The sequence below is a fragment of the Hydra vulgaris genome, chromosome 05 (assembly GCF_038396675.1).
Source record: "Hydra vulgaris chromosome 05, alternate assembly HydraT2T_AEP".
In the NCBI taxonomy this organism is placed as follows: Eukaryota; Metazoa; Cnidaria; class Hydrozoa; order Anthoathecata; family Hydridae; genus Hydra; species Hydra vulgaris.
Window position 1 is genome coordinate 37,217,501 of NC_088924.1, and position 16,752 is coordinate 37,234,252.

At 24.5% G+C, this 16,752-nt stretch overlaps 1 protein-coding gene across 5 annotated transcripts in view; it reads left to right on the plus strand.

Moving 5' to 3' along the window:
• LOC136080830 (mucin-2-like) overlaps nt 1–16,752 on the plus strand; it is a 97,660-nt gene that overhangs the window by 32,699 nt on the left and 48,209 nt on the right. For all 5 annotated transcript variants that reach the window (XM_065798085.1, XM_065798082.1, XM_065798083.1 and 2 more), the window contains 4 exons: nt 9,445–9,564; nt 10,117–10,236; nt 15,791–15,913; nt 16,407–16,529. In XM_065798085.1, the coding sequence (XP_065654157.1) occupies nt 9,445–9,564; nt 10,117–10,236; nt 15,791–15,913; nt 16,407–16,529 (486 nt within the window). The remainder of the gene's footprint in view (nt 1–9,444; nt 9,565–10,116; nt 10,237–15,790; nt 15,914–16,406; nt 16,530–16,752) is intronic.

Consider the following 16,752-nt stretch of genomic DNA (forward strand, 5'->3'; position numbering starts at 1 on the left):
TGAAGACGCTGGTCACAACAATCCAGCGAAAATTTCTTTAATAAAAATAAAAATAAATTTAGTATCGATGGAAACTCGTATTAATTGATGTTATAAAATAATAATTTACATACTCTCATACATGATGTCTACATTCAAGAATATATGTATATATATATATATATATATATATATATATATATATATATATATATATATATATATATATATACATATATATACTTAAATATTTCTTTATATGCTTTTTCTTTGTATATGTACAAGTTTATGTATATGTATTTATATAGACATATATAAATATATATAAATAAATATTATTTGTTGTTGCTCTGATTTTTTTAATAAAATTATTTATGTTTATATATATATATATATATATATATATATATATATATATATATATAACTATATATATGTAACTATATGTATATATATATATAGTATATATGTAACTGTTAGCCGCAGTACCAGGAATTAGCTAAATGCTAATGTTTATAATATAATTTAATATTGCAACTCTGAGTTTTATATGTTACCACAATCATCAGGCAAGTAGTAAAAGTTTTATTTTGCTACGATTTGTTTAGTGGACGTTACGGTTTATATTTGTATTTTGGATCGTTACGGGATGGAAATTGATTAGTAGTTAGGTTAATAATACTATTAATTTGTTTTTAGTTGGCTAATAGTTGTGAAATATTTATGTTTAATGTTGTATAAAATATTTTTAATGTGATAATGTGTATTATTTGTGTATTAAAAAATAATAAAATAAGAATTAAAATTGATATGAAAATATATATAATATTATGAAATATATTACAAAAGCTGCGTATGTGAGTAATTTATTAGTTAGCCTAGAGATATATGGAGTATATATAATTCCTGGTACTGCGAGTAACAATAACATATATACTATATAGTTCTAGTTTATCTATTGAGCACTCTTTTAAGTATACAATATTATACATCATAATATAAAGATATTATCTTTATTCATATATATACACTTATGTGTGTGTGTATATATATATATATATATATATATATATATATATATATATATATATATATATATATATATATATATATATATATATATATATATATATATATATATATATATATATATATATATTTATATTTATATTTATATTTATATTTATATTTATATATATATATATATATATATATATATTTATATTTATATTTATATTTATATTTATATTTATATATATATATATATATATATATGTATATATATATATATATATATATATATATATATATATATATATATATATATATATATATATATATATATATATATATATATATATACAGATATATATACACAAATAATGTTAAAAAAGTATAATCTAAAGTGGGGTCACATTGGCATATCTTTAAAAAATAAAAAATAAATTTAGTTCTGAAAAACTAATGTTGGTATGCAATATTGTTTAACAATGGTAATCCCGCAATAAAATGATGAAGAATTTAATTAGTTATCTAATATTATAGATAGATGAGAGATTTTATTTTGTTGATGGGGTTTAACTGTCAATGTTACTGCTACATGGGGTAACATGACAGTAGTATGTTTATGCTGTAAATGTGTTTATTTTATTTTCTGAAACAACAAGATAATTATTACATCTTTAGTTTCTGATGTTTTGTTCTTACCAGTATTATGCAACATTGTTAGGTGTGGATTTTAACTTTTTGTGAGAGTGTCTGTTTTTGAGAGTGTCTGTTGCCATTTAATATCTTGGTACATTTTTTCTTAAAGGGATCCAAAGGGGCCAAGACAAGTTGTGTTTATTTTAAAGAGAATGATAAAAAAAATGTTTGGGCAGAATTTTTTTAAGTAAAACAAAATAATAAATGTATACCAACAAAAACAAACCGTTAATTTACTCGAAGCTTGCCGTCTCCACAGTAGCAAATTTCTCGGAGTCTTTAAAAAATGCACTACAATCTACAGACTTTATAATTTATTCAAGTGCGTTTAATTCCAAAGAGTTTTAGTAAATGATGTCATTGTAGAATTTCGATAAGAAAGCTTAAAAAATTTTTTTGTTAGCAAACTATAGATTTTTTTTTTCATTATTGATTAATAAAGAATTTGTTTACTTACTTATCATTATATAAATTTTTTTTTTTAATCATAAATTATTATAGAATTTATTTAGTTATTTCAAATTATTATTTTTTGTTATTTTTACAAAGTTCGCATTAAAAATAATAATAAAATACTTCAGACATTTTAAGCTTGTTTATTGCTGTAAATTAATTTTGTATTATATTTATTATTAATTTATTATTATCCATATAAAGGTTCTGTTAAAGAATTATTTTGTATTTTTTAACCTTATAAAAGTTTAATTAACAGCATTTAGGGATTGTTCATAAAGTACATATGCTTGGCTGGGGGAGAGGGGGTTTGCAAAGAGCGTATATGAGATGGAGGACAAGGGGTCAATTATAAAAGTACAGAGACACTAATGTAAAAAAAATATAATAAAATGTTGGGTAGGTTGGTTAAGAGCTTAGATAGTTTTAGGGAGATGGAGGGTACTCAAAAATACTATAGCAAAATGTGGAATTGGGGGGGGGGGGGGGAAGAAGGGTCAAAATTCAGGCGTACATACATTATGGACGACCCCTTATTGGCTAAACTTTTCATTGGTTTACATATATTCTCAAAATACTTATTTAATCAAGCGAGATTTATTTAATAAAATTTGTTCTATAAAACATGTATTGCTGATTTTATTTTAATAATTACTGTTAAAGATTGAAAAAAAAGTGTAGTACTGTTTAGTCAATTTTGAAATCGAAATCTTTTAATGAAAAACATTTCATTATCAATTTGGTAGTTTTTTGATAAGAGAAATGTAAAATACTTGCCAAATACGACATAAATTAGGAAATATTAAATATAATGTTTTTAATGCACGCTTCAACACAATAACAGTTTTAATCTCTATCTGTCTTTAATTATTGCCATAAAATATTATTTATTGCTTTAATTAATAAAAAGCTGTCTGTTTTATGCTCTGTTATGCATCTTAATCTTGAAAAAAATCTTAAAAAAATCTTAAAAAAAAGATCTTAAAAAAAACACTTTTTTTACTTTACATAACCATTATGTACAAAAAAGTTAATGCTTATTGTTATTACAATTATTAATACTGCACACATCAGTTTATACTTTAAAGAATGTTACTTAATTTGTAATACCTGCAGCGATATTTATTTCCTTTATTTCAACGCAACAAAGACATTCTTTTTCAAGTGGCATAGTTTTACAATATCCATACTTACACCATTGTTCGGCGCCAACACTTAAACAGCCTAACTTTGACGTTTTAGCAATATCAAAATTCAAATTTTCATAGCTGATACGATTTTAAACTATTTCGTTTCCTTTATCCATACAGGTTTTTTTTGTTTTTTTTTAAGAGGTTTGAATCATTATATAGTTGCCAACATTTTAATCGTTTAGTTATCAAAATCCAAATGCAAAATACAAAATTACCTTAATATTTATATGCAAATCATCAAAATTTATCAATTTCCACTAAATTGACATACTTAATAATATTTTCTAACTATAAATTAAAGAATTTGGCTATTATCTCTAATAAATGATGTTGTTTACCAAAATTATTTATTAATTATAAATGTAAAAATTTTTTAAATGTCATTTCAATAGGAGAACAAAAACGTCATAGCAATAAATGGCTTAGATAAACTAAAAAAAAGTTCACATTATTTACATAAAAAGAAAAAAGATTCAGAATATCTAATTGGCTCTATAAAAAAATATTCTTATGTTTAGCTTCCTATAAAATTTATAGGAAAGATTGATAATAAATAAATTTTATTTGTTTTTTAAAATAGCAAATAATTGCTATTTTAAAAAACAAATAAAACAATAACAAATAATATTGATTCAAAAAAAAAATGCTACAATGACATCATTTACTAAAACTCTTTGGAATTAAATGCACTTGAATAAATTATTAAGTCTGTAGATTGTGGCGTATATTTTAAAGACTCCGAGAAAATTTCTACTGTGGAGACGGCGAGCTTCGAGTAAAACAACAAAGTTTGCTTTTGTTGGTATATATTTATTATTTTGTTTTACTTAAAAAAATTCTGCCCAAACATTATTTTATCATTCTCTTTAAAATAAATACAACTTGTCTCGGCACTTTGGAATCCCTTTAAGACAAACTTTTTTAATTTAGGGATCGCTTTGTTTGATTCCATTTCATGTAATCGTGAAAGGTTCATTAAATGGAAGCATTCCACTAACTTTTGCTTGATTCTTGGCCTATGGAGTGACTTTAGCATTCCTATCAGTGTTAACCCAAAACTGAAATGCGTTTTAAAAAAAAAATGCTACAAAAAAATCTTACATGCTTAGTATTTAAAAACAATATCATAAAAACACATGTAAAAAGACATTATAGTATGTTTTTATTTACCTTTTAACCAAAGTTTTTTTGCTACAAAAAAACTAGAAATCAGTTTAATTTATGCTTGCCATTTTGTGTTGTTATTTATACTTGTTATTATGCGGGTTAAAATAGTTATATTTGTTCATTCAACATCTGGCATCAGCATCTGTGAAAATAATTTAAATAATAGTCAACATGTGATTGGTAAAAACATTTAATCAAACACTTGTCAATGTTACCCACATGTCAAAGTAACCCCCACATTACCTTATAGTGAGTGAGAGAGATTTTAATTAGTCCTTTTTTTTAATTCTCCAGATTTCTGTTATGAAGTTATTTCTTTATCTCTTTAAATTAGAAGTTATCTCTGTAAATATTTGTAATAATTAATATAAATTTTTAATTAATCTAGATTTTATTCTTTATCACTATAAATCTCAAAACCGTCCTTGTATGGAATACTGTTGACATATCTGGGGCGGATTTTCAAATGATGCCCATTCTCTCTTAGACAAGGTGTAAAAATGCATTGTAAACAGTTGGACCTGCTCTTGCAGCCAACCTCCAACCATTATCACATTGTCCTAATGTTGCTTCTCTTTCTCTTATCTATATTTATATAATACTATAATGGGCACTGCTCTAAAGAGCTAGCATCTCTTAAAAATCTAGCTATCGTCTCTTAAATTTAGTATCATCTAAAAAATTTATTATATATATAGTATTTCTCAAAAAATTATTATTTGTTTATTTTTTTTCCTCGATTTATATCTTATTGATGACTCTTACAATAAAAATGTGTAGAAAGGCCAAAAGGACATTTGTGATATTGGAATAATAATACTGTTTGTACAAAATGTTATATATCAGAGTTCATTGTTTTATCAGTTTAGGATTTTTGGACTTTGGAATTCACTTCCTTGTTTTCCTAATTCATATAATTTGCACTATTTTAAGTCGTCTGTCAATCCTTATCTTGCTCTATAAACCTAATCTTTTTTCTTCCAGTAACTTCCAACTCTAATAGTGTTTGCTTGCATCCTTGTTGGAAGTGAAGACGTTGTAAAAAATAAGTTTTTGAGGGTGTTGTTGATTTAGTGTAGAGATATTATTTAAATCAAGTATTGTTTTAGACAAGTGTGACTGAGTTGAAACAATTCGCCTGCATATTTCCAAATAGATAATAAAAATTGACTTTTCCTCTGATGGGACTAGTTCATGCTCTAGCTCCTAGGCTAAAATATAAAATTTTAAAAATAAACATAACATTTTATATCTTATTGATGACTCTTACAATAAAAATGTGCAGAAAGGTCAAAAGGACATTTGTGATATTGGAATAATAATACTGTTTGTACAAAATGTTATATATCAGAGTTCATAGGAATAACCACTTTCTAAATAAGTAAATGCATAACTGGTTTGAATGATAAAAACATGTTTGAAGTATCTATAGGCATCTATGATAACAAGATATTTGTATAAATATTCATGTAAACAATATAATTTTAACAAACTATTTTGGACAAGCTCAAAATATGTCAGAACAGATTGTTATTTGATGAACTTTTTATTTTTAATGTATCTTTTATCTTGTATCTAATGCATCTTTAATGTACTTTTATTTATTTTATCTTGTACCTAATGTATCTTTAATGTACTTTTCAAAGTTCATTGAGAGCATGTGAATACAGAAGAAATGTTGGGGCAACATATTTTAGTTTCCCATGTTTTGTTACTTGGTTTGTGAGTGTTGAAAATTGTTTTTTTTTTTTTTTAATACCATGTAAAATTCCAGACCTGATGAAAATATTGTATTGTTATATATTTTTTGTTTATAATGAAAGTGTAGAAATCTTGAGGTATGAACTCTATTCATATCAATTTTCAAATTTCAGGGATAAAGCAGAAAATGTTGTTTACAATGTTGCTATTCATTTAGTTTCATTCTGCAATATCTCTTTATTCTAGTTTCTTTTCAAACTGATCAACCAATTACTGGTGGAAACACTTAAAGAAATACTATTCAAATTTCATACAGCTTCTATTCAAATTTCATATGTTTAAATGTTCTCAAAAATGGCAAAATATTCATTTTATTCATTAAATTTTATTCATTAAATTTAATAAAAATAGATTCATCTAATGATGCAATCTGATGATTAAAAACAATGGCGGAATCTAATGGCGCAAAACAATATTTAACTAGATTTAGGGTGGAATGCAAGAAGCGAATTTGAGTAAGGTTTGACTTGAACTTTACATTGTAACCAATAGCGGCAGAGTATTTTTTGAAGGGAAAACCCATACTCTGCCGCTATTGGCTACAATGTAAAGTTTAAGTCGAACTTGACTCAAGTTAGCTTCTTGCATTCCACCCTTACAATATTTAACTATAAAGATTTTATAAACAGTATTTAAATAGAAAGATTTTAGCTTTTCATGTTTTTTGGGTATGAAATCCAACAACTTAGGCATAATGGAAAGATTTTTATTGAAGTATGATCCCAGCAACTTGGTGTAATGGGAAGATTTTCTTTGGAGTATGATCTCTAGCAACTTAGGTGTAATAAAAAGCTACCACTGTTCAATTTGACAGGTTACGGAAAGAAAGTTTTGTAATAAAATTACTTTATTATTAAATATTTGTTTTTTTTTCAACATTAAATCATATCATTGAAAAAAGCTTCTTTGTTTACTTGTTGCTAGTGTGATATGTTTTTCCGTATCATTTGTGGTTGAATATCTTACTGACCGTTGATAAAGCTTGTTACTTACAAGAAGATTAAAAGCCTTTGTTCACGAAGTTAAGAATTTCATGTTAAGTAAAACGTTAGTGGTTAAAAGCATTTGTCATTTGTTAAACTCAAAGGTTGCTTAGACTATTTTTTGTGGAAATACTAATTTATGCAAAGTTATGCAAAACAACAGCATATTTTTAAAATTGTCCTCATTTTAGATGTTATATTTGATTAAGAGTTTAGAAAAGTTGCTTAATGATAATGGATTCCATGCTGACAAAAGAATAGCTCTACACTAAAGTTTTTATTATGCATCATTTTTTATTTCTTCTTCTTATTAATTCTTAATTTTCTTGTAGTTAATGATTTTTTTTGTATTAAGATGCTATAAAGCCAGCTCCTAGTGTCTCTAGAGAAGTTATATATTAAAAAAAAAAAGTTTGTTGAAAGAAAAAAAAACTTTTATTTTGTAATTTGAAGTTAATATATATTGAAGTTAATATATATTTTTATAATAGTTTATATGTTTTTTAAATTTTTAATGTTTGGTTATTTATCAAAAAAAGATTTCGTGTTAAAAGTAGAAGCTTATTCTTTAGTCTTGAAAGTAATCTCCTTAATTTTTCTTTTTTAAAAGTAAAAAGGTTGTTTGTGACGAAATCTCTATGAAAGTTAGAAGATTTTCTCCTTGAATTTTTTTTTAATTCTTATTTTAGCCCCGGTTTCAGTAACTTATATATATCGTAAATATAACTTTGTGCTTAATGCATTTTAAAATTCCATGAATCAAACACAAAAAGAATTATTGAATTATGTCTAGTTTCGCAAGAGGTCTATCAGAAAAATTAATTTAAACGTTAACTGCAACCTTTTGACAAAGGTTTGGTGTTAACATAGTGGTAAACTTATTTTGATTCAAAGTTAGACTTAATTTTCTCAAATGTTGTGACTGTAAATAGTTGTCAAGTATTTTGCCAAAGTTGGCTAACTCTAGTCAAGTTATCAACAACTCTGCCTGCACAAATTTGATTTAGAGTGGAAGCCAAATGCCTTATACTAATATTTAAGAAGCCTGTAATGATCTAAAAATCTTTGCCCTCTTATTTGACTCAGTTTTATTGTCTCTCTATATGATGACTCTGCATTTCTGATGATAGAAGAAGCAATTTGTTGAGCTTCATGTGAATCAGTCTCAATAGGTTTTCCGAGATTATTATGGCATCTACCTTCAATGCATTTATGTGGAAAACCAAATTTAAAGACAATCAACACTTCTTAGCACTGACATTTGAGCTTGAAAATGAACTTCTTGCAGAACACTGTGTTTCCAGTGGGTAAAATACTTTCAGTTTCATTCTTTTAATTGATAAAATTAGACCGTCACACACTTGAGTAGTTTTTGTGGGAGATAGGGACATAATTGAACCAATATTGTAAAGAAGAAGAAAAGCTTGTGATGGTACACCTTGATTCCATTTTTAAAGCAGAAATCCACATTCCATGCAGATCCCCTAGATGTTGTTTCATCATTTAAGTTGATCTTACTTAATAAACTTAATCTATTTTTTCTATTGATTAGTTCTATCTATTGATTAGTTAACTATTGATCACTCTTTTTAAACACTTCATTAGATTTTGCACTTTTTTGAGTTTAATTTTTTTTTTGTTGAAATTCAAGAAATTGACAGATGGCTTTGCATGCTGCTTCAAAATTTTAGACCAATAAAAGCAATTGCCATTTCCAATTTCATTGGCCATTTTACTGAACATATTTGCTGATGGTAAATTAAATTTTGGTAAGAAACTAAATTTTTAACAGTGGTTAGAAAAAGAAAAATTATGTTTTAAATGTTAAATGTATTTTTAAAAGTTGTATTTTAAATATTCATTTATTTATGTTTTACATATTTTTCTCAATTAATATTATTTCATTATGCTTTGTAAGCACCAGCTTCCTAAGAATAGAAAGAACTTTACTTTGAATTATTTATCTCAAATATTTTAACTTATTTTTATATTTTTGGATGTCTTAAACTCTAAACTTTATTTCTTAAAAGTGGAAAAGAAAGACCATGTTATGTTAGACTATGTTGGTCATGTTAGGCATTATTTTTTTATCTGTAAAATATCTTGATATACAATTATCTTGTTATACATGTTTATAAATGTTATTTACAGTTTGTATTTTTGCAAAATAAAATTAAAATATTTATATATTTTTATATATTTAGATTTAGAAGTATGTCAAACCAATTGTAAAGCTAATGGAAAATGCATCTTGAAGGATTCAGTTTATATATGCAATTGTAATAATGGCTTTCAACTAGATAAAAATTTAAAAACTTGTGTTGGTAAGTTTTGAAAGAAAAACTGTTTTTTAAAGCTTTATTTTTTTCTCAATGAATTGTGATTTTTTTCATTTGTAAACATGTAATAGCTCACATGAAAGAACACTTTGTTAGCTGAAAAATTTAAGTTGAAAAAGGGTAAATGATGATGATGATGACGATGATGATGATGATGATGATGATGATGATGATGATGATGATGATGATGATGATGATGATGATGATGATGATGATGATGATGATGATGATGATGATGATGATGATGATGATGATGATGATGATGATGATGATGATGATGATGATGATGATGATGATGATGATGATGATGATGATGATGATGATGATGATGATGATGATGATGATGATGATGATGATGATGATGATGATGATGATGATGATGATGATGATGATGATGATGATGATGATGATGATGATGATGATGATGATGATGATGATTAAACTGATATTTTAAATTTGCATTCAAAATTTCTTTTAACATTAAACTCTACTTTACCTTATTCTTAATATTTACTTTACACATTTGCTTTATTTTAGACATAAATGAATGCTCCACCATTTGTCAAAATAATTCTCGATGCATAAATTTAGTTGGAAGTTATATCTGCCGTTGTAATGCTGGCTTTATTTTGGACAACAACAAAACAAATTGTGTTGGTAAGTTTTACTAAATCATTATTTTTTAACTTTACTACCTTATAAACTTATTAATAAATTTATAAATAATATTTTTAAAGGACCAGCTATAAATAACATTACCAACCTAAACTACATTACTTTTTTATTGTGTCTGAAAACATTACTTATTCTTGTATTTGTGTACTAAATTAGAAGTTACATTATCCATGTTTTTTTTTTGTCTAAAAACTTATCTGTTTATATGTATTCTTGATTATACCTGTCTATACCTACCTGTGTATGTGTGTTTTTAACAATACACTGCATTACATATGTTTTTTTTTAAATACAACCTTATTGCATATGTGTGTACATGGTTATAAACAATACTATTTGTGTTTTTTGTCTGAAATAACACACTTTTCAACACACTTTTACAATAACTTAACACCACATTTAGTAATGCTGTATATATCTGTATATATCATTCAAGTGAATCCTTAGTTGTGTTTACACATAAGAAAAAGTTTTATTGCGTTATGTCTTGGTAAAAATATTTTAAAGTTGTTTTAAAAAGAAAAGGATTTCATTTTTTTGATCTTTATTTTAATTTTAAATTAGTTAGAATGTTTCTTTTATTTTTTATAAAACAGCAACATCTTTTTGAAGAATTAAAGAACATTGCCATATAAAGTTGGCTATTTAAACATAATTTGAAAAAAATTGTGCTTCCACTAATGAATGGCGTTTGTACAACAAAATTAGACTGGATTACAAAAATGAGTTTATAAAAATTAGAGGCTGCTGCTTTTTCACTTTTGTCATCCGCTAAGACTATTGGTCGTTTAATGCTATAAAAAATTTTTTTTTTCGGTTTTCTGTCAATGAATCATTTAAGTCGATCCATAATTGAGTTTACACAGAGGAAAAAGTTAATGAAATTAACATAATAACAGTAGTAGATATAATATACTTTAAAAATAAAAGGGTTTCATTTATTTAATTTTCTCTTGATTTGTTTAGGTTGTTTAAAATGTTTAGGTTGACATACTTTAAGAAGTTTTTTTTTGATAATATTAGGAACCTGTTAATGACATTTAACCAATGTTCAATGATCTTGAACATGTTTTACTATTGCAATATGTGCATAATTAATATTTGAACATGTTTTACTATTGCAATATGTGCATAATTAATATTTGAAAAAATGTTTTTATTTTAGTTATATTTATGTTTTAACTCATACAAAAAATTTTTTAATGATATTTTACCTTTTGTTTTTATTTATATAATTATTGATAATTTTTTATAATTATTTATAATTTAATTTATTTATAATTTATTGATAATTATTGATAATAATGATTATTGATAAAAGTTTGGGTTGATAAGAAAATGATCCAATATGTCAGTTTTTGCAACCCTATTATTCAATTTTTTTCTAGTAGGATGGTTAATTAGAAAAGAGTCACTCCTCTTATCAAAATTTCATCATCAAAGTTTTTTCCTTTTTTGTCTTTCTATAAACTATTTAATTTGTATTAAAATCTTCAGTTATGAAATGATTTTTCATAGCTACTTTTGTAAATGGTGTTAGCAGATATTTTAGATTATTTTATTTATGTGATTTATAATAACATAGCAATAGAGCGTTATTTTTTTTATTTTTTTAATAATCATGATTTTTCTTATTTTTTTTAATAATCATGATTTCTTTATTACTGTTATTATTCATTTTGTTCAAGAAAAAAGTTTAAAATAAACCCAATTCGTTTTGCTCAAAAAAAAGGTGTTTTAATTATCATTTAGAGAATAAATGCTGTGGGGAGTAGTGGAATTCCATTGAGCCCTTATTGTTTCTTATAATTATTATGTTTCTTATTTTTTTTTTTTAATTTTAACTTAATGTTTCTATAAGATTTAACTTAACTTCTACTCATCAAATGTCAATAGTATTGTGAAAGACAGCTGGAAAAACTTAGTAAGCAGTCGAAGAAAAAATAATTGAAAATAAAAATAAAATAAAAAATATATGCAATGTTGGTGGTTGAACAAGAAAACGTATTTAAAAAAAATCAAAATCTGTAGTTGTTGCATCATTACTATCACAAATCTGCAATCGCTTGGAAAAGCTGTCAAGATCAGCTTGACAAGAAAAAGAAATGAGAACTGATGTTGCTAAAAATTTTTGATTAAAATATCCCAACAAGAACTGCTAAAGTCGCTAAAATTTTTTGATAAAAGTTCCAAAATCCCAAACTCACAAAAAAAATTTGATAAAAAAAAGTCTTTCAACATTAGATACTTTAACTGAATGATAGATTTACAATATTTAATAGTGTGATAATGTTGATATCATGACAGGGTGATGTTATTGTTAAAGTAATGACAGCATAATGATGTCCTGTCTAAAGTTCTTTGTAAAGCTTGTTTTAAAAGTAATTTCTTTTTTTACATGGTGGTTTCTTCATTAAGCAGAATCTCTAAATATTTTAAGTAAAATAGTTTTGTGTTCTCAGGTGATTTTTTGGTTTCAAATGATTTTTGTGGTTTCAGTTAAAAGCACTTGTGTTCTCAGGTGATTTTTTGGTTTCAAATGATTTTTGTGGTTTCAGTTAAAAGCACTTGGTGCTTTTAACTGTAAGCACAGTGTGTAACAAAAACCAATTAAAAGCACTTAAGTGCTTTTAATTTTTGTGACACTAATTTTACTTGTGCAATAGTGTGTGCAATACTTGGGTAATAGTACTTTTTGTTTTGCAATTTTTTTTTTCTAAAGAATAGAATCTTATAAAAGCTTAAAATGTTGTTTTTTTTAATTTAAAAAAAAAAGTCCAAAATAAATTTTTTAACTTAAAAAATTTTATTTTAAAAAAAAAAAATTAACATACAAATTTCAAAAAAAAAAAAAGAAAAGAAAAACTTTCTTAAGAAGCTACGATTGCAAAATTATTTTTAATTTGTAATGTTTTATGCAATGTTGTAATGTAATGCAAAATAAGACTTTTCAAAGGTTTTGTTAAATGGTTGTAACAAAAATTGTTGAAATTTAAGATTATATAAAATAGTTTTATTATTTAAAAATCTTTTATAACTAATTTTACATTATCTACTGCAGAGCAACTGGCTGCTACTTTTTTGTAAACTCTGTTGTCCTTTAAGAGAATTAATTTTTTTATTCTGGCAAACAATGTTATGTAATGATGCATAAAACAAAAGAGTGCAATAAAATTTATGTAAAAAACAGTGTAAAATAAAAACCTTAAATGATGAGTTTAGTACAGAGAACAAGCTATAGATATATTATTTGAATTGCTGTTTTTAGATAATAATAAATGTAATTCTGATTGTCAATGGCCCAATAAAATTGTGTCTTTCAGGCAATGGTAAAGATGTTGTAACTTTTTTTACTTTTACTTTCCTGATAAATATTAGCATGGTGATATAGCTATGAAAATATTAAGAGTTTAGTTAAGTCAATTTTTTTTTCCCAAAAAGAACTAAAATCTGACTCTATATAGAACATAACCTAGTTAGTAAAAATAATGTCTTTATGTAATATTTTCATCAGGGTAAATGTTTATTTAAATATAAATTTTTATTGATAAATTTTACAAAATTTTTTTTTAAATTAATAAAAAGTTTGGTAAAAAAAGTCTAAAAGGGCAGAAATTAGGTAATAATTTTTAGATTTTATTTTTTGCTGTCTTTGTGAATTGGAGTAATCATGGCAACTTTAATTGGTCAGGAAATACTCTTTGTTATATAGATGGTCTGAAGACTATGAAGAAAATGCTTAGTTTTTTATATATAAACTATAATTATGTTTGAGTTTATTCTATCCTTAGCAGTAGTTTTCTTTCTAATGCTATGGAAGCAAGTAGTTTTTTGGAGTAATTTTTAAATTAAATAGTTAAAATGGAGTAATCATATTTGAATATGATTGAATGTTATAATTATTTACTGCTTATTTGAATGTTGCAATTTTTTACAGCTTGCAGCACAATAACTGTGTTTATATCATTAAAATATTCAATTAATTGTATATTTTAATGGTATGAATACAGTTATCCTTTAGTCAATTTTATATTTTGAAAAAAAAATTATTTCAAAGATACTTACAAACAGTAATCCAACAAATCTAAAGTAAACACCTAAAATACTAAATTTTTTATACATAGTTATTATCTAAAGTAATAATAACAATGACAATAATAATAATAATAACAACAACAACAACAACAACAAGCAAAACTAACTACCATTATAATGATAATAACTACAATAAAAATATTGTGAAAAGAAAAGAAAAAAATTTTTAAAACTATTTAAAAACATTACATCAAAAATGACAAATGCAATACAAATTTTTTCTCACTTTTTTTTTTTCATTTTGAGAATTTTTTTTCTTTTATGTCAACAAATAAAAAATTACACTTAACATTTACACAACAGACAAATATAGCAGAAAGTGCAGTGTTTTTTTCTTTTATGTCAACAAATAAAAAACAGACAAATATAGCAGAAAGTGCAGCTATACAAAGTAAAAAATAGCAAAAACAATCAAACATCAAAAATGACAAATGCAGTACAAGTTTTCTCTTTTTTTTTTATTTTGAGAACTTTTTTATTCTTTTATGTTATTTTTTTTTTAAGCTTACATTTTAATCAACTTTATTCCTTTCCTTGCTTTTGTTCTCTTTTATTTTCAGTTTTCATATTTTCTTTTTTTACACTCAATAGTTATAAATTTTATTATTTATTACTAAATCATTTTCTTTTTTTATTTCCCAAAAATGTTTTTTTCAAAAAACACTATAAAAGTGTTGTCATTGGATTACATTGGTTGACATTGCTATTAGGAATGTCAACACATTAATCTTTATTGTTTTTAATAAATAAATGTTTGTTTTAATTTAAACAAATAAACCCAAATATTAAGTCTATTAAGTTGTATAAAGTAAATTAACTTTTTAAAAAACTAATGTATGTTTGTTTAATGATTATCACCTAAATAAATACTGAACTAAATAATCAAGTCACTGTAAACATAAATGACAATCTAAATGTAACCCTGTTGTTTGTGAAGTTTCAAAAACTTTATCTGATAATTACAATATATTTACAGTAAATTTTACAATAAATTTATGCAAACAATTTACAATTGAAGACCTTGCTGTTTCAAATAAAACGTTTTGAATAAAATCCTAATAAGTTGTTGTGAGTTGGTGAGGAACTTTTATTTTTATGGTTTGTGTTAAAATTCTTGATCAAGTTTCAAGTGATTAAAAGTGGTTTTAAGTAGTTTTTTCGACACACTAGTTTTACTTGCACAATAGTTCAACTTTTTGTCACTTATGCAATACTTTTAAAGAAAATAAAAAAATGACTGCTTCTTTGACTACTACATTTTCTGTTAATTTCAGTTGTAAGAGAATTAGTTGTCTCATATTGGCAAACAACTTTAGTTTGCATAACTTTGTTTCAAGCAGAAATGTGCAATAAAATTTATGTAAAATAAAAAACTCTGCAAAATAAAAATGATGAGTTTAATATAGAAAACAATAGATTTTAATTATATTGTTGTTTTTAGATTTTAATGAATGTGATTCCCAATGCAAATGGAGTCAGAGCAATTGCACTAACACAATTGGAAGTTATATCTGCTCGTGTAAAGATGGTTATAAACTAAGCACAAATAGAAGAAGTTGCGAGGGTAAGTTTTTCTTTAGAATATTTTACACAGCATACTTTAGAATGTTTTAAAATCCTCTAACACTCTGCATGGATTTTAATATTTTATTTGGATTTTAAAATTATGTTGTTAAATATAAAGAGTTACGATGTTTTTTCAAGAAGTTTTCGAAGTTCCTTGAAAAAGTTTAAAGTTTGATTCTAGTTTGATTATTAAATTTTTCTCAAAGTCATTCATTCATTTTTCATCGCACAACTTTGTTTTTTAGTTTGATAAAAAATATTTTTTAGTAGTAATTTGATTTCAGTTTAATAAAGTTCTTGATGAGAAAAAGTAGCAACAATTTTTGATAAATAATAATTACAAAAATATAAAAATAAAAAGTAATTAAATATATAGTGTAGTGTTTAGTAATTTTATTGTTTTTAAAATTATTTAAGTGGAATGTTTTTTGAACTTAAATAATGTTATGTGTGCAATAGTGTATGCAATAGTGCATATTTCTAATTATTAGACATAGATGAATGTGAAACCACTTGTAGACAGAAAAATAGGCTTTGCAAGAACCTTCCAGGAACTTACAGCTGCACTTGTAATATTGGTTATCAATTTAATGAAGATAATACAAGTTGCGTTAGTAAGTATTTAAGCTTTTTAATTTTTTTTTACTCTGTTCAAATAAACTTTTCTTCTCTTATTAAATATAAAGCTTTGAAAAATAGTCTTAAACAGATGTAAAATTCTTTCTAATGAATGTTAAACAAATAAAACTAACAGTTAGAGAAAATATTACATGTGTTTTTTGCTTATATAAGTGTATATATAAGTGTGTGCACACATGTATGAATGCTGCATTAGAA